At 45.2% G+C, this 18953-nt stretch overlaps 1 protein-coding gene across 2 annotated transcripts in view; it reads left to right on the top strand.

Moving 5' to 3' along the window:
• The window catches only part of trmt2b (tRNA methyltransferase 2 homolog B), a 21198-nt gene extending 2245 nt beyond the window's left edge, over positions 1–18953 (top strand). The window contains exons 2-4 of one of the 2 annotated variants that reach the window (XM_064934013.1): positions 1106–1258; positions 8785–9024; positions 13086–18953. In XM_064934013.1, the coding sequence (XP_064790085.1) occupies positions 1106–1258; positions 8785–9024; positions 13086–13706 (1014 nt within the window). In that variant the 3' untranslated portion in view covers positions 13707–18953. The remainder of the gene's footprint in view (positions 1–1105; positions 1259–8784; positions 9025–13085) is intronic. The other variant, XM_064934014.1, reaches the window with a different exon arrangement.

The raw sequence follows: 18953 nt of genomic DNA, 5'->3' as shown, positions 1-18953 counted from the left end.
TTCGAGGGTGGCTGTTGTCGGTGTGTTCCTGGTTCGAGCCCAGGGAGGAGTGAGGACGGAAGCTATACTGTTACACTGCCAATACTAAAGTGCCTATAAGAACATCCAATAGTCAAAGGTTAATGAAATACAAATGGTATAGAGGCAAATAGTCCTATAATTCCTATAATAACTACAACCTAAAACTTCTTACCTGGGAATATTGAAGACTCATGTTAAAAGGAACCACCAGCTTTCATATGTTCTCATGTTCTGAGCAAGGAGCTTTCTTACATGGCACATATTGCACTTTTACTTTCTTCTCCAACACTTTGTTTTTGCATTATTTAAACCAAATTGAACACGTTTCATTATTTACTTGAGGCTAAATTGATTTTATTGATGTATTATATTAAGTTAAAATAAGTGTTCATTCAGTAATGTTGTAATTGTCATTATTATTATTTTAAATCAGCCGATTAATCGGTATCGGCTTTTTTGGTCCTCCAATAATCGGTATCGGCGTTGAAAAACCATAATCGGTCTACCACTAATTTCCACCATACCATGAGACATCCATGTCTTCATCACTGGAAAATGTAAACGGTTGAGATTGATATATTTTAAAACCTTACAAACAGGGTCGTCGACTATTTTTGATCATTTTTAGATGATCAAATAGGGCTCCGGGCAGCCGAGCGGAAATGGAGGAAAACTCGCCTCCCTGCGGACCTGGCATCCTTTCACTCCCTCCTCTCTACATTTTCCTCCTCTGTCTCTGCTGCTAAAGCCACTTTCTACCACTCTAAATTCCAAGCATCTGCCTCTAACCCTAGGAAGCTCTTTGCCACCTTCTCCTCCCTCCTGAATCCTCCTCCCTCCTGAATCCTCCTCCCCCCCCTCCTCCCTCTCTGCAGATGACTTCGTCAACCATTTTGAAAAGAAGGTCGACGACAACCGATCCTCGTTTGCTAAGTCAAACGACACCGCTGGTTCTGCTCACACTGCCCTACCCTGTGCTCTGACCTCTTTCTCCCCTCTCTCTCCAGATGAAATCTCGCTTCTTGTGACGGCCGGCCGCCCAACAACCTGCCCGCTTGACCCTATCCCCTCCTCTCTTCTCCAGACCATTTCCGGAGACCTTCTCCCTTACCTCACCTCGCTCATCAACTCATCCCTGACCGCTGGCTACGTCCCTTCCGTCTTCAAGAGAGCGAGAGTTGCACCCCTTCTGAAAAAACCTACACTCGATCCCTCCTATGTCAACAACTACAGACCAGTATCCCTTCTTTCTTTTCTCTCCAAAACTCTTGAACGTGCCGTCCTTGGCCAGCTCTCCCGCTATCTCATTTAACATTTACATTACATTTAAGTCATTTAGCAGACGCTCTTATCCAGAGCGACTTACAAATTGGTGAATTCACCTTCTGACATCCAGTGGAACAGCCACTTTACAATAGTGCATCTAAATCATTAAGGGGGGGGTGGTGGTGAGAAGGATTACTTATCCTATCCTAGGTATTCCTTGAAGAGGTGGGGTTTCAGGTGTCTCCGGAAGGTGGTGATTGACTCCGCTGTCCTGGCGTCGTGAGGGAGTTTGTTCCACCATTGGGGGGCCAGAGCAGCGAACAGTTTTGACTGGGCTGAGCGGGAACTGTACTTCCTCAATGGTAGGGAGGCGAGCAGGCCAGAGGTGGATGAACGCAGTGTCCTTGTTTGGGTGTAGGGCCTGATCAGAGCCTGGAGGTACTGCGGTGCCGTTCCCCTCACAGCTCCGTAGGCAAGCACCATGGTCTTGTAGCGGATGCGAGCTTCAACTGGAAGCCAGTGGAGAGAGCGGAGGAGCGGGGTGACGTGAGAGAACTTGGGAAGGTTGAACACCAGACGGGCTGCGGCGTTCTGGATGAGTTGTAGGGGTTTAATGGCACAGGCAGGGAGCCCAGCCAACAGCGAGTTGCAGTAATCCAGACGGGAGATGACAAGTGCCTGGATTAGGACCTGCACCGCTTCCTGTGTGAGGCAGGGTCGTACTCTGCGGATGTTGTAGAGCATGAACCTACAGGAACGGGCCACCGCCATGATGTTGGTTGAGAACGACAGGGTGTTGTCCAGGATCACGCCAAGGTTCTTAGCGCTCTGGGAGGAGGACACAATGGAGTTGTCAACCGTGATGGCGAGATCATGGAACGGGCAGTCCTTCCCGGGAGGAAGAGCAGCTCCGTCTTGCCGAGGTTCAGCTTGAGGTGGTGATCCGTCATCCACACTGATATGTCTGCCAGACATGCAGAGATGCGATTCGCCACCTGGTCATCAGAAGGGGGAAAGGAGAAGATTAATTGTGTGTCGTCTGCATAGCAATGATAGGAGAGACCATGTGAGGTTATGACAGAGCCAAGTGACTTGGTGTATAGCGAGAATAGGAGAGGGCCTAGAACAGAGCCCTGGGGGACACCAGTGGTGAGAGCGCGTGGCGAGGAGACAGATTCTCGCCACGCCACCTGGTAGGAGCGACCTGTCAGGTAGGACGCAATCCAAGCGTGGGCCGCGCCGGAGATGCCCAACTCGGAGAGGGTGGAGAGGAGGATCTGATGGTTCACAGTATCGAAGGCAGCCGATAGGTCTAGAAGGATGAGAGCAGAGGAGAGAGAGTTAGCTTTAGCAGTGCGGAGCGCCTCCGTGATGCAGAGAAGAGCAGTCTCAGTTGAATGACTAGTCTTGAAACCTGACTGATTTGGATCAAGAAGGTCATTCTGAGAGAGATAGCGGGAGAGCTGGCCAAGGACGGCACGTTCAAGAGTTTTGGAGAGAAAAGAAAGAAGGGATACTGGTCTGTAGTTGTTGACATCGGAGGGATCGAGTGTAGGTTTTTTCAGAAGGGGTGCAACTCTCGCTCTCTTGAAGACGGAAGGGACGTAGCCAGCGGTCAGGGATGAGTTGATGAGCGAGGTGAGGTAAGGGAGAAGGTCCCCGGAAATGGTCTGGAGGAGAGAGGAGGGGATAGGGTCGAGCGGGCAGGTTGTTGGGCGGCCGGCCGTCACAAGAAGCGAGATTTCATCTGGAGAGAGAGGGGAGAAAGAGGTCAGAGCACAGGGTAGGGCAGTGTGAGCAGAACCAGCGGTGTCGTTTGACTTAGCAAACGAGGATCGGATGTCGTCGACCTTCTTTTCAAAATGGTTGACGAAGTCATCTGCAGAGAGGGAGGAGGGGGGGAGGGGGAGGAGGATTCAGGAGGGAGGAGAAGGTGGCAAAGAGCTTCCTAGGGTTAGAGGCAGATGCTTGGAATTTAGAGTGGTAGAAAGTGGCTTTAGCAGCAGAGACAGAGGAGGAAAATGTAGAGAGGAGGGAGTGAAAGGATGCCAGGTCCGCAGGGAGGCGAGTTTTCCTCCATTTCCGCTCGGCTGCCCTGAGCTCTGTTCTGTGAGCTCGCAATGAGTCATCGAGCCACGGAGCGGGAGGGGAGGACCGAGCCGGCCTGGAGGATAGGGGACATAGAGAGTCAAAGGATGCAGAAAGGGAAGAGAGGAGGGTTGAGGAGGCAGAGTCAGGAGAAAGGTTGGAGAAGGTATGAGCAGAGGGAAGAGATGATAGGATGGAAGAGGAAAGAGTAGCGGGGGAGAGAGAGCGAAGGTTGGGACGGCGCGATACCATCCGAGTAGGGGCAGTGTGGGAAGTGTTGGATGAGAGCGAGAGGGAAAAGGATACAAGGTAGTGGTCGGAGACTTGGAGGGAGTTGCAGTGAGGTTAGTGGAAGAACAGCATCTAGTAAAGATGAGGTCGAGCGTATTGCCTGCCTTGTGAGTAGGGGGGAAGGTGAGAGGGTGAGGTCAAAAGAGGAGAGGAGTGGAAAGAAGGAGGCAGAGAGGAATGAGTCAAAGGTAGACGTGGGGAGGTTAAAGTCGCCCAGGACTGTGAGAGGTGAGCCGTCCTCAGGAAAGGAGCTTATCAAGGCATCAAGCTCATTGATGAACTCTCCGAGGGAACCTGGAGGGCGATAAATGATAAGAATGTTAAGCTTGAAAGGGCTGGTAACTGTGACAGCATGGAATTCAAAGGAGGCGATAGATAGATGGGTAAGGGGAGAGAGAGAGAATGACCACTTGGGAGAGATGAGGATCCCGGTGCCACCACCCCGCTGACCAGAAGCTCTCGGGGTGTGCGAGAACACGTGGGCGGACGAAGAGAGAGCAGTAGGAGTAGCAGTGTTATCTGTGGTGATCCATGTTTCCGTCAGTGCCAGGAAGTCGAGGGACTGGAGGGAGGCATAGGCTGAGATGAACTCTGCCTTGTTGGCCGCAGATCGGCAGTTCCAGAGGCTACCGGAGACCAGGAACTCCACGTGGGTCGTGCGCGCTGGGACCACCAGATTAGGGTGGCCGCGGCCACGCGGTGTGGAGCGTTTGTATGGTCTGTGCAGAGAGGAGAGAACAGGGATAGATAGACACATAGTTAACAGGGTACAGAAGAGGCTACGCTAATGCAAAGGAGATTGGAATGACAAGTGGACTACACGTCTCGAATGTTCAGAAAGTTAAGCTTACGTAGCAAGAATCTTATTGACTAAAATGATTGAAATGATACAGTACTGCTGGAGTAGGCTAGCTGGTAGTGGCTGCGATGTTGACACTACACTAATCAAGTCGTTCCGTCGAGTGTAATAGTTTCTACAGTGCTGCTATTCGGGGCTAGCTGGCTAGCTAGCAAGGTTGATTGCGTTCCGTTGCTTACTTTAAAAGAACGACAATAGCTGGCTGGCTAACCTAGAAAATCGCTCTAGGCTACACAATTGTCTTAGATACAAAGACGGCTATGTAGCTAGCTAGCTACGATCAAACAAAACAAACCGTTGTACTGTAATAGTTACTACAGTGCTGCTATTCGGGGGCTAGCTGGCTAGCTACGTTAGAAGAACGACAATAGCTGGCCAGCTAACCTAGAAAATCGCTCTAGGCTACACAATTGTCTTAGCTACAAAGACGGCTATGTAGCTGGCTAGCTACGATCAAACAAATCAAACCGTTGTACTGTAATGAAGTGAAATGAAAATGTGATACTACCTGTGGAGCGACGCGGAATGATGACCGGGTAGTTGGAGTTCAATTCGGTAGAGGTTGGCTAGCTGTTGGCTAGCTAGCTAGCAGCATTTCCTACGTTAAGGACGACAAATAGCTGGCTAGCTAACCTCGGTAAATTAAGATAATCACTCTAAGTCTACACACTCTAAACTGCACAATTATCTTGGATACGAAGACAACTATGTAGCTAGCTGACACTACGCTAATCGAGTCGTTCAGTTGAGTGTAATAGTTTCTACAGTGCTAGTGGACAGTGGATGTTAGCTAGCTGCTTAGCTAGCTGCTGGGCAGATACGTTAGGACGACGAAATACGATAATTATGCAATTGTCGTTGATACAAAGACGGCTATGTAGCTGGCTAAGAAGAAATTGCTAAGATTAGACAAATCAAACCGTTGTACTATAACGAAATGTAATGAAAAGTTATACTACCTGCGGACCGAAGTGTAGATGCGACCGCTCGCTCCAACCGGAACCGGAAGACTGCTCGGAACTGAGACTGCTCTTCTCTGTATCACGGAGGCGCTCCGCACTGCTAAAGCTAACTCTCTCTCCTCTGCTCTCATCCTTCTAGACCTATCGGCTGCCTTCGATACTGTGAACCATCAGATCCTCCTCTCCACCCTCTCCGAGTTGGGCATCTCCGGCGCGGCCCACGCTTGGATTGCGTCCTACCTGACAGGTCGCTCCTACCAGGTGGCGTGGCGAGAATCTGTCTCCTCACCACGCGCTCTCACCACTGGTGTCCCCCAGGGCTCTGTTCTAGGCCCTCTCCTATTCTCGCTATACACCAAGTCACTTGGCTCTGTCATAACCTCACATGGTCTCTCCTATCATTGCTATGCAGACGACACACAATTAATCTTCTCCTTTCCCCCTACTGATGCCCAGGTGGCAAATCGCATCTCTGCATGTCTGGCAGACATATCAGTGTGGATGACTGATCACCACCTCAAGCTGAACCTCGGCAAGACGAAGCTGCTCTTCCTCCCGGGGAAGGACTGCCCGTTCCATGATCTCGCCATCACGGTTGACAACTCCATTGTGTCCTCCTCCCAGAGCGCTAAGAACCTTGGCGTGATCCTGGACAACACCCTGTCGTTCTCAACTAACATCAAGGCGGTGGCCCGTTCCTGTAGGTTCATGCTCTACAACATCCGCAGAGTACGACCCTGCCTCACACAGGAAGCGGCGCAGGTCCTAATCCAGGCACTTGTCATCTCCCGTCTGGATTACTGCAACTCGCTGTTGGCTGGGCTCCCTGCCTGTGCCATTAAACCCCTACAACTCATCCAGAACGCCGCAGCCCGTCTGGTGTTCAACCTTTCCTAAGTTCTCTCACGTCACCCCGCTCCTCCGCTCTCTCCACTGGCTTCCAGTTGAAGCTCGCATCCGCTACAAGACCATGGTGCTTGCCTACGGAGCTGTGAGGGGAACGGCACCGCAGTACCTCCAGGCTCTGATCAGGCCCTACACCCAAACAAGGACACTGCGTTCATCCACCTCTGGCCTGCTCGCCTCCCTACCACTGAGGAAGTACAGTTCCCGCTCAGCCCAGTCAAAACTGTTCGCTGCTCTGGCCCCCCAATGGTGGAACAAACTCCCTCACGACACCAGGACAGCGGAGTCAATCACCACCTTCCGGAGACACCTGAAACCCCACCTCTTTAAGGAATACCTAGGATAGGATAAAGTAATCCTTCTCACCCCCCCCCTTAAATGATTTAGATGCACTATTGTAAAGTGGCTGTTCCACTGGATGTCATAAGGTGAATTCACCAATTTGTAAGTCGCTCTGGATGAGAGCGTCTGCCAAATGACTTAAATGTAAATGTAAATGTAATGCATATAAAAAGTATTTAACATTTTTTTTACCTTAAACTTCATTGATCTAAAAAAGTGGAAATTCCGATTTTTTTTCATATTCACATATTTCATAATTTAGACCCTATCTTAGATCATCTGAGGTTTTTGAGTTGTGCCCGCCATCAGTTTAGACATAACATGTTCTTGAATACAGGGTGGGTGTCATGTATTCACTTGTAGCCTACTTCTCAGCTGAGATGCCTGTGAGAAGGACCCAATCACGTGACTGGAATTGGCTAATGAGATATTTGAGAGAGCCATGTGAGTGAGAGGTGCTTCGGATCACGGCAGCCAGGAGAAGGGAATTATAATTATTATATTCAGCCCAAGGGTACAACGGCCACAAAAGGCATTGGTTTTTTAGGGGGCATTACGGCCACACAAAGGGGATGCCGCCGGGAAATTTGAGGGCTGGTGAGAATATTATCAAGTGTTTGAGAATGAGAGACGAGTGCATTGTGTGCAGCCTGCTATACAAACAAATCAGAGCTCATGCCTTTCATGCAACTTTTTTCAAATCATCATTAGTCGCATCACACAGACTTAAAATGTATTAACATATAGCCCAATGTTTGTATCAACACTAAAGTTGCATACATAACTCTAAATTAAGCATATAGGAAGAGCTGTTTCTTTGTAAACCGCTCAACACAGAAGAGTCACGTGTGCACTTCCTTGGAAATTGTTTGGAGAAAATACACAGTGCCTTGCGAAAGTATTCGGCCCCCTTGAACTTTGCAACCTTTTGCCACATTTCAGGCTTCAAACATAAAGATATAAAACTGTATTTGTTTGTGAAGAATCAACAACAAGTGGGACACAATCATTAAGTGGAACGACATTTATTGGATATTTCAAACTTTGGAGTCTGCAAAAGACCTGAGACTGGGACGGAGATTTGTCTTCCAACAAGACAATGATCCAAAACCTAAAGCAAAATCTACAATGGAATGGTTCAAAAATAAACATATCCAGGTGTTAGAATGACCAAGTCAAAGTCCAGACCTGAATCCAATCGAGAATCTGTGGAAAGAACTGAAAACTGCTGTTCACAAATGCTCTCTATCCAACCTCACTGAGCTCGAGCTGTTTTGCAAGGAGGAATGGGAAAAAATGTCAGTCTCTCGATGTGCAAAACTGAGAGACATACCCCAAGCGACTTACAGCTGTAATCGCAGCAAAAGGTGGCGCTACAAAGTATTAACTTAAGGGGGCTGAATAATTTTGCACGCCTAATTTTTCAGTTTTTGATTTGTTAAAAAAGTTTGAAATATCCAATAAATGTCGTTCCACTTCATGATTGTGTCCCACTTGTTGTTGATTCTTCACAAAAAAATACAGTTTTATATCTTTATGTTTGAAGCCTGAAATGTGGCAAAAGGTCGCAAAGTTTAAGGGGGGCGAATACTTTCGCAAGGCACTGTAAGTCAGTCAGAAGTCGCCTGCAATGTCGAACAAGCCCATTGGTACAGGTGTTTCAGCTGTTCTTGTGTTGGAATACCTCAAATATATAGAGCTGCTGGTGGGCCCAGAGGACTGGAATGTTTTTATTTGACCTTTATTTAACTAGGCAAGTCAGTTAATAAAAAATTCTTATTTTCAATGACGGCCTAGGAACAGTGGGTTAACTACCTTGCTCAGGGGCAGAATGACAGATTTTTACCTTGTCAGCTCGGGGATTCGATCTTGCAACCTTTCGGTTACTAGTCCAACGCTCTAACCACTAGGCTACCTGCTGCCCCAATGAAAAAGTTTGGGATAGGATAGATTAGGCCGATACTTTATTGTTGCTGGGGGGGGGTAAATTGTCATGGACACAGTACTGCTGTATACACATGAACCCTATAATTTATTACACACTCACAGGTGACTGTGAGGACCAACGCAGCAGGCCACACCATGGCCATCATCTATTTCCACCCACAGAGGCTCACCCCGGAGGATATAGAGGTCCATAAGTCCTCCCTGGTGGAGTACTTCACCCAGGGGCCTGGTGCCATCTGCCAACTAGACTCCCTGTACTTCCAGGAGAGCTCCATGACCCGTTGCAGCCACGAGGAATCCCCCTACCAGCTGCTGCATGGCCAGCCACAAATACACGAGGAGGTGAATATAATACATTGCAATACAATACAATATCATTGCACTCTGTACTCCTCTGCAAATTGGCAGTCAATGGTACTGATATTATAATTGTTCACGCTTCATGTCCAAATCATCAATAAGTAACTTATTTGAGCGACACAATACATTTTCATACTTGAGCATGATTTGAACATGAGTGCAAAAACATCTACAATACCATTTTACTTCCATTTGATTATAATTTAGCATCTGGAAGCAGTGGCCAGGTAAATAAAACCAAAGCATGGGATTGCTGTCATCATACCTTGTCCATAGACTGTTTAGAGCAGGTGTACTCAACTACTATTAGAGAAGGTCCAGTGACACAAACTTCCAGGGTGGCAAAGGTCTGGATGGATATCGTCCTTTATCGGCGCTGTGTTACAGCGTAGTAACAAACATACAGTGGGGCAAAAAAGTATTTAGTCAGCCATCAATTGTGCAAGTAATCCCACTTAAAAAGATGAATGAGGCCTGTAATTTTCATCATAGGTACACTTCAACTATGACAGACAAAATGAGAAAAAAAATCACATTGTAGGATTTTTTTATGAATTTATTTGCAAATTATGGTGGAAAATAAGTATTTGGTCACCGACAAACAAGCAAGATTTCTGGCTCTCACAGACCTGTAACTTCTTCTTTAAGAGGCTCCTCTGTCCTCCACTCGTTACCTGTATTAATGGCACCTTTTTGAACTTGTTATCAGTATAAAAGACACCTGTCCACAACCTCAAACAGTCACACTCCAAACTCCACTATGGCCAAGACCAAAGAGCTGTCAAAGGACACCAGAAACAAAATTGTAGACCTGCACCAGGCTGGGAAGACTGAATCTGCAATAGGTAAGCAGCTTGGTTTGAAGAAATCAACTGTGGGAGCAATTATTAGGAAATGGAAGACATATAAGACCACTGATAATCTCCCTCGATCTGGGGCTCCACTCAGGATCTCACCCCGTGGGGTCAAAATGATCACAAGAACAGTGAGCAAAAATCCCAGAGCCACACGGGGGGGACCTAGTGAATGACCTGCAGAGAGCTGGGACCAAAGTAACAAAGCCTACCATCAGTAACACACTACGCCGCCAGGGACTCAAATCCTGCAGTGCCAGACGTGTCCCCCTGCTTAAGCCAGTACATGTCCAGGCTCGTCTGAAGTTTGCTAGAGAGCATTTGGATGATCCAGAAGAAGATTGGGAGAATGTCAGATGAAACCCAAATAGAACTTTTTGGTAAAAACTCAACTCGTCGTGTTTGGAGGACAAAGAATGCTGAGTTGCATCCAAAGAACACCATACCTACTGTGAAGCATGGGGGTGGAAACATCATGCTTTGGGGCTGTTTTTCTGCAAAGGGACCAGGACGACTGATCCGTGTAAAGGAAAGAATGAATGGGGCCATGTATCATGAGATTTTGAGTGAAAACCTCCTTCCATCAGCAGGGGCATTGTGTGGCTGGGTCTTTCAGCATAACAATGATCCCAAACACACCACCCGGGCAATGAAGGAGTGGCTTCGTAAGAAGCATTTTAAGGTCCTGGAGTGGCCTAGCCAGTCTCCAGATCTCAACCCCATAGAAAATCTTTGGAGGGAGTTGAAAGTCCGTGTTGCCCAGCAACAGTCCCAAAACATCACTGCTCTAGAGGAGATCTGCATGGAGGAATGGACCAAAATACCAGCACCAGCAACAGTGTGTGAAAACCTTGTGAAGGCTTACAGAAAACGTTTGACCTCAACAAAGGATTGAGATAAACTTTTGTTATTGACCAAATACTTATTTTCCACCATAATTTGCAAATAAATTCATTAAAAATCCTACAATGTGATTTTCTGGATTTTTTTTTTCATTTTGTCTGTCATAGTTGAAGTGTACCTATGACGAAAATTACAGGCCTCGACCCCAGGAAAGGGTCTTCTCCAAACTGTTGCCACAAAGTTGGAAGCGTAGAATCGTCTAGAATGTCATTGTATGCTGTAGCGTTAAGATTTCCCTTCACTGGAAATAAGGGGTCGAGCGCAAACCATGAAATAATGCCCCAGACCATTATTCCTCCTCCACCAAACTTTACTGTTGGCACTATGCATTGGGGCAGGTAGAGTTCTCTTGGCATCCTCCAAACCCAGTCTTCTTTCGGACTGCCAGATGGTGAAACGTGATTTATCACTGCAGAGAAAGCATTTCCACTGCTCCCGAGTTCAATGGTGGTGAGCTTTACACCATTCCAGCTGACTTTTGACATTGTGCATGATGGTCTTAGGTTTGTGTGCTGCTGCCCGGCCATGGAAACCCATTTCATGAAGAGTCTGTCCTCGGTTGCAACAATCTTTACGTGCTTCAGCACTTGGCGGTCCAGTTCTGTGTGCTTGTGTGGCCTACCAGTTCTTAGAAGAGTCGTTGTTGCTCCGAGACATTTCCACTTCACAGTAACATCACAGTTGACCGGGGCAGCTCCAGCAAGGCAGAAATATGATGAACTGACTTGTTGGAAAGGTGACATAACTCTGCCACTTTGAAAGCCATTCTACTGCCATGTTTTGTCTATGGAGATTGCATGGCTGTGTGCTATATTTTATACACCTGTCAGCAACAGGTGTGGCTGAAATTTAAGGAAATCAGTCAATTGAAATAATTTCATTAGGACCTAATTTATGGATTTCACATGACCGGGAATAAAGATATGCATCTGATTACCAATACCTTAAAAAAAGGGTAGGGGTGTGGATCAGAAAACCAGTCAGTATCTTGTGTGACCACCATCTGCCTCATGCAGCGACAAATCTCCTTTGCATAGAGTTGTTGATTATGTCCTGTGGAATGTTGTCCCACTCCTCTTCAATGGCTGTGTGAATTTGCTGGATAGAACTGGAACAAGCTGTCGTATACGTCGATCCTCAACGTCGATCCTCAACCATGCTCAATGGGTGACATGTCTGGTGAATATGCAAGCCATGGAAGAACTGGGACATTTTCAGCTTCCAGGAATTGTATACAGATCCTTGCGACATGGGATTGTGCATTATCATGCTGAAACATGAGGTGATGGCGTCAGACGAATGGCACGAGAATGGCCCTCAGGATCTCGTCACGGTATCTCTGTGCATTCAAATTGCCATCGATAAAATAAAATTGTGTTCGTTGTCCGTAGCTTATGCCTGCCCCTACCATAACCCCACTGCCACCATGGGGCACTCTGTTCACAATGTTAACATCAGCAAACCGCTCCCCCACACAACACCATACACACTGTCTGCCATCTGGCCGGTATAGTTCGAAGGTGAACATTTGCCAACTGAAGTCGGTAGCGACGCCAAACAGCAATCAGGTCAAGATCCTGGTGAGGATGACGAGCACGCAGATGTGCTTCCCTGAGACCGTTTCTGACAGTTTGTGGAGAAATTATTTGGTTGTGCAAACCCATGGTTTCATCAGTTGTCCGGGTGATTGGTCTCAGACAATCCCGCAGGTGAAGAAGCTGGATGCGGAGACCCTGGGCTGACGTGGGAATACTTAGTCTGCGGCTGTGAGGCCGGTTGGACGTCCTGTCAAATCCTCTAGAACGACGTTGGAGTCGGCTTTTTGTTAGCTGCTTCATTAAGGGAGTTGCATGTTCAATAATAGGCTATATGAACTGTAAGACGATAGGCTTGCTATTGTTGCATGTTTCCATTTAGCTCTTAATGAAAAATATCTGGTCCTTGTATGCATGCATAGTATCTGGGAGGATGAGGCAAAACAAGAGGTTTCACTCTCGCCAAAATATGTCCAAAATAAGCCCAATACGTTTCTATGGGCTTATTTTGGGCCTAAGCTTGTCGTCTGCCTTCCCGCCTTGGGACGACTCCCATTGTTAGGGCGGAAACATAAGCATCTCGTCATTATATACAGATCTCTGGTAGTATTTTCTGTTGGTCACTTAATTTTATTGTTTGCAAAAAATGTTAGTTTGTTGACCGATTATTGAGGATCAATAAGTCGGCAACAAAATTGACAGAAATTTGCATCCCTAAGATGTATTTATCATGCACTTATATCATCCACAGATTTTGGGGTTCAAGTTCCGCATCTCGGCAGATGCCTTCTTCCAGGTGAACCAAGGGGCGGCGGATTCGCTGTACCGCACAGTGAGAGAGATGGGCCTCCCGAATGGAGCTCGAGAGGGAGGAGGAGGGGGCACACTCTTGGATGTGTGCTGTGGAACGGGGGCCATCGGTATCACCATGTCCCCCAGAGCGGACCGGGTCATCGGGATAGAACTCATCCAGCAGGCAGTGGAAGACGCCAGGCACAACGCAGCCCTCAACCAGATCCAGAATTGTGAGTTCCTCCCTGGGAAAGCCGAGGTTGTCCTTCCTGGGCTCATGGAGGTCCTGGGCTCCACCACCGACTCTGGAGGCCCCCTCACGGCTGTGGTGAACCCAGCCCGCGCTGGCCTGCATTATCGTGTGATCCGGACTCTAAGGAATCACTCATCCATCCGCAGGCTGCTCTATATCTCCTGCAAACCCGAAGGAGAGGCCATGAGGAACTTCAGGGAGCTGTGTTGCAGTCCCGACCCACATAGGAAGCTGACAGGCGAGGCTTTCAGGCCGACTGTGGCTGTGCCTGTGGATATGTTCCCTCACACGCCACACTGCGAACTGCTGCTGGTCTTTGAAAGATAGTTAATTACTACCACTACACTTCCATATCAAGTTTTTCTAATTCTTACACTTAGTGAATGGTGTCCTCTGGATTGTGTGATGACTACAGAGATAAAACAGTCAAATCAGTGGAAACTCAATTCCAAAATCCTCTCAAAAAGGAAAGTGATTATTACATTTTCAAAAATGCTGAGAGCTTTTCAATGTCATGTAGAATGTTGAATGAAATTTGTGTTATTCAGAGACAGATGCAAGTCTAATGGAGGTGTTGTGTACCTAAATCCTGCAGCAGCAGTGAAGCAAAACATTTCCTGCCTTTTGTGAATGGATCAAAAGTAGGAAATGAGTGGAGAGCAGGGGAAGTGTGTTTGGGGTTGCTTGCTCACAAAATGCAAGAATAGACTACACTATTCTACACTATCTTCCTTTATTCTGTGTTTGAATGAGGCATATGTATATGCTGTATTTCCTGTTACTTCATGTTACATGCCTGAACTGAGTAGGCATAAAGTCTATATATCTACACTAGGTGGTGCTATGGAGTCCAATGGTCCAACTATTAACTAATACACATCTTCCATTATTGCTGACATACAAGACAGAAGGTACCCATAAACTTGATCAACTAGGGTGGAATCTACAGTATTTGATCAGTTCTCCCTTCTAAAACCCATAGTTAACATATAACAAACTTAGAACAAAATACATCATGGACATATTTGACAAGTTTGGGATCAATGCAGGAAGTAAGCAATTTTCAGTCCTGCTTTAAACCAAATACAACTCACAAAGTTTAGCATACATAAAGGCTTCATAAGCACTACATAAATGCTTCACAAATCACAAGTGTATTGCATATTCCATCAATGGTGTATAAACCCTGCATTATGTCACATTTCGCAATTCACTCTACAGTGGGAATGACAATGTCACCTTTTATATATCATTTATGACATATGCATATAGATAGCAGCTGTTAATTGGTCAGTTCTGTGGACTCCTGGGAGGCGTAGGTCTATGACCAAGGTGGAATTAAAATAAAATCACATGTATTTAAGATGCTTTAAAAGTTGAATATACATTCACAACTTTACAAATTGGTTTGAAGTACTAAAAGGACAAAACAAGACACTTGAGGCAAGAAGCATTTCAATATAGCTTTTTCTCATTTTCTATGACTTACAATCAGCTCTGTCCAGGACATAGCTTAGATGAAAAGGCCTGCGAAAATGTTGGCCTCAAGATTTATTTTCAAAGGCACAAGTAGGTATGTCAGAATTCAAGTAAATAGGAGCACTAGCAAAACTGGGAAGAAGTGGAATAATAGAAGTATGGAGAACAACAGTACTGTTCTTGCTGACAGAAGCACACTAATCACCCTATATGTAGCCCATTGTGAGGAATGATAATTGTTCCACTGACAAGCTATTGTGAAAGAACAACTATGTTTTTACAACAAAGGAAAAAATGGTTGCTCTAGTACATTTTTGTGGTTTAGAAGCAAATTTCTTACAATTCTACGCAGGATTTTGTAACATGACTCATGGCATATTTTGGGTAGGCTATTTCATGATGATAATAATATTGTAATTAACATGAACCATCAAGTATATTAGTTAAACATATTCTTCAGAAAGAGATGCGCTCAATAGATGCTGACAGAGTCACACATTAGATTACTTCCCAAGAAAAGTCGATTTTTGCTTTGCTTTGAGTCCTCGAACCAAATATATCCCCATATGCATCAGAATCACGCCTTTCTCATGAAAGTTGCTGCTTGTTTATAGCCTAAAGCATTACAGAGTTAAGCAATGTTTTTACAACGCTTATAAAAAGGGATATCTTTTTTCCCCCTTCAAAATCTTAAGCTTAAAAGGTATGCTTTTTGCCATTTTCATTAACAACGGGTATGGCATACCCCCATATACCCCTTCAATTTGAGCCCTGGTTGAAGGTACTGCTTCACTGTACTTCACTGCCACTGTAGTCCACTGACTTATTGCACGTAATGTGCAAATAATGTTTCAAATACAGAGTAGGAGAAACCGCCTGTTTGGGCTAGAGAGGTTATGTTGTTCATGTGTCGTAATGTGTTGCAACAAGTGCTCCTTGGCATGCCTGACAACAGTGTGTTTTTTTTCTCCCCGGAAGTGGTCAGAGGGATGACGTCATGCCAGACCTAGACCACCAGAGCTGCTGACCAGTACATATCTCCCTAAGCCAGGAGATATGTAGCCTGGTCTCAGATCTGTTCGTGCTGTCTTGTGACAGTGACCATAGGAGTTGGCAAAACAGCATATGAGATGGCAAGACAGCACAAACTGATCTGGGACCAGGCTAGTAGAACAGTGACAGGTTGGCGAGACAGATGACCACATTGTCAAACATAGTTGAGAAAGAGAGAACTGGATTCCAGAGGGTCAAGATGAGCATGCATGTTTTGTTTATCTGTATGGCTTAGGTGCCAGTCAGTGCCGCTTATATGACTTGTTTTACAAGGGGAGTTACCTGGTTGTTTGCTAATCTAGATTTGTGTCAAACTTGAATCAGATTTCAGAGTGATAACATTTCTAGAATGTTCTCTGATATATTGATTAGTCAACATCACATCAGGGCTGTAATCATAAAGCGTCTTAGGGTAGGAGTGCTAATCTAGGATCAGTTGAGCCTTTTAGGTTACAGTGAATGTACTGGGGGACCTTGGGCTGTATCAAGTGTCTGAGTAAGAGCACTGATCTAGGATCAGGTCCCCCCTTGTGGTCTGATTGTGTTCCGATCTGGCTGACCACTTCAGGAGGACAGTGCAAGGTTGGCAATCAGGCTACCGAAGGCAATCGGGCTACCGAAAGCGCATACAGTGGGCGACGTCAGCACCCCTCCTACAAGTCTCCAGAAAACGTGTGTTTTGGGACCGAGAGGCACTTTTTGTTTGCTGGCCTCATACAGCAGTTAGCTACTGCCATCAGTTGTTGTGTTTGTATCATATTTGACCTATTCCACCGTTTGTATAATGCAAACTGGCATTTGAATACAGTGCGGGAATAGGGAATCCGGACACACTGTGGACACGGTAGACACATTTAAATGTAGGTGTATGTAGATACATGACGGGTTTGGAACTCCATGATCAGAAATCTATCATCAGAGTACTGAAGCTGTATGAACTGTCAAGTCTAGACACGGCCTTAGATGTTTCATATGGCCCCAAATCCTAGACTAGCAATCTTACTGACATGCTGTGATTAGAGGACAATTATGAGCCACTGTTTGATAACGTACTTTCCACAGTGCAGGCACACCTATACCTGTTAACCTTCCAAAGATTCAGTGTTTGAGCAAGTGAACATGGTTTAAAATCAACCAGACAATATCAGGTTAAATTCCAACCAATTGTGTAAATTATATGTATGATGTATGTGCTGTGTTTATCCTACTTGTTCAATACAGAAATAGTTTATTATCCAACCATATACTGTACTTTATAGGATATTTAAGCCTATCTTGAAGGCCTTATTCTGACAGTCCAAACTGACCATTAAAAAGGTATGTTTACTTTATGAAATTAGAGAATGCATGTTTCTTTCTGCCTACAAAGAGTTGTGACCTGTAAGATTGTTTGGCTCATGGCAATTTTGAAGACTTGTTGCAACAGGTAAAATATGGGGCATGATTATAATTGTGTGTTTGATCCTTCCAAGGATCAAGTTTTGGCAAGTTGAAAATATTAGGTTGAAGTTCAACCAGCAGGGAAAATTCATTTATGAAGGTTGTGCTCTGTAACACAGAACCATGTACTTTATAATTACTTAAGTACTTTTCAGCAGCGATATGAGATTTGTATCTGCACCAATGAAACTGTATAAGGTTGGTTGACTCATGCCATGAGCCTCGTAATTAGAGACAGGGGTCGGTAACTTCAGGGTTGCCGGTTTCAATCCTGGAGCTGACTGGGGGGAAGTCCCCAAAGAATGAGACGGCAGCCGGAGGGTTCCGAATTTCAACATCCCATAACGCCGTTGTTCCTTAGAGCAAGGCACTTTACCCCTAATTGCTCCAGCAGCCCTTTAATTATGCTGCTCACGTTTGTGTTTTCTGTCAGGTTGGGTACTGTGGCCGCAAAACATAATTTATTGGTCCACTTACATGGACATAATGTAAGTATTCTAGCATTGCAGTTCAGTTAAAGGCTTGTCATGTTTCAACAGGTAGCCTAAAATATGGTGTATTTGTTCCTTCCAAGGACCCGGTTTTGGCATATGAAAATACTAGGTCAAAGTTCAACCAGGCAGGAAACTCCATGTACGACAATTGTGCTCTACAACGACAATTGTGCTCTACTTGTGCAATATGGAAAATATATTTGATGCTTCCGTATACATTATTGTTGTACTTTTAAAGCAATTAAATAAGATACGTATATGTAGTGCAGTGCAGTCTAAACTATATAAGGTTGGTTGACTCATTGCTGTATTGATGTCATGTTTTAACAGGTAAAATATGGTGTGTTATTATGGTGTGTTTGCTTGATACTGAACACCTGTTGAAATATAAGTCATTTCATTCATAATTACTCTATTATATAAACATGAGTCAAGGCTACAGGATGAGCAATATTGTTATAGAAAATAGTCTATTGAGGATTCTATTGATTCAAGTGATTTCATCATAGTTTAAATATTGTATTTGTTTAATATGTATGATATTATATTCATAGTTATTATAATCATGTTTTAAGCAGGTTTAGGATCAGGTCACTCCATGTCCATGTAATCTTATTCATTGTGATGTAAAAAAAAATAAAAAATTCAACTGATCCTAAACCAGCACTTTTACTCTCATACCTACAGCCCCTGATTCTAGATTAGCAATCCTACTCAGAAACCCCTTATGAATACAGTCCCTGACATGTGCAGTGTTCAGAGGACAAATACGGGCCACTCTTTGATGATTACATTTGCCTTCCACTGTGAAGCTTTCTATGCTAAAAGGTGTACACCTATGCCTGTTAACCTTCCAAGGATCCAGTGTTTAGTCAAGTGAACATGACTAAAAACCAACCAGAAAATATCAGGTTATCCAACCAAGAGTGTAAATTCCATGTGCAGTTGAAGTTGGAAGTTTACATGCACTTAGGTTGGAGTCAATTAAACTTGTTTTTCAACCAGTCCACAAATTTCTTGTTAACAACCTATAGTTTTGGCAAGTCGGTTAGGACATCTACTTTGTGCATGACACAAGTAATTTTCCCAACAATTGTTTACAGACAGA

The sequence above is a fragment of the Oncorhynchus masou genome, chromosome 24, assembly GCF_036934945.1.
Source record: "Oncorhynchus masou masou isolate Uvic2021 chromosome 24, UVic_Omas_1.1, whole genome shotgun sequence".
Classification (NCBI taxonomy): Eukaryota; Metazoa; Chordata; class Actinopteri; order Salmoniformes; family Salmonidae; genus Oncorhynchus; species Oncorhynchus masou.
This window is presented reverse-complemented; position numbering and strand designations above follow the sequence as displayed.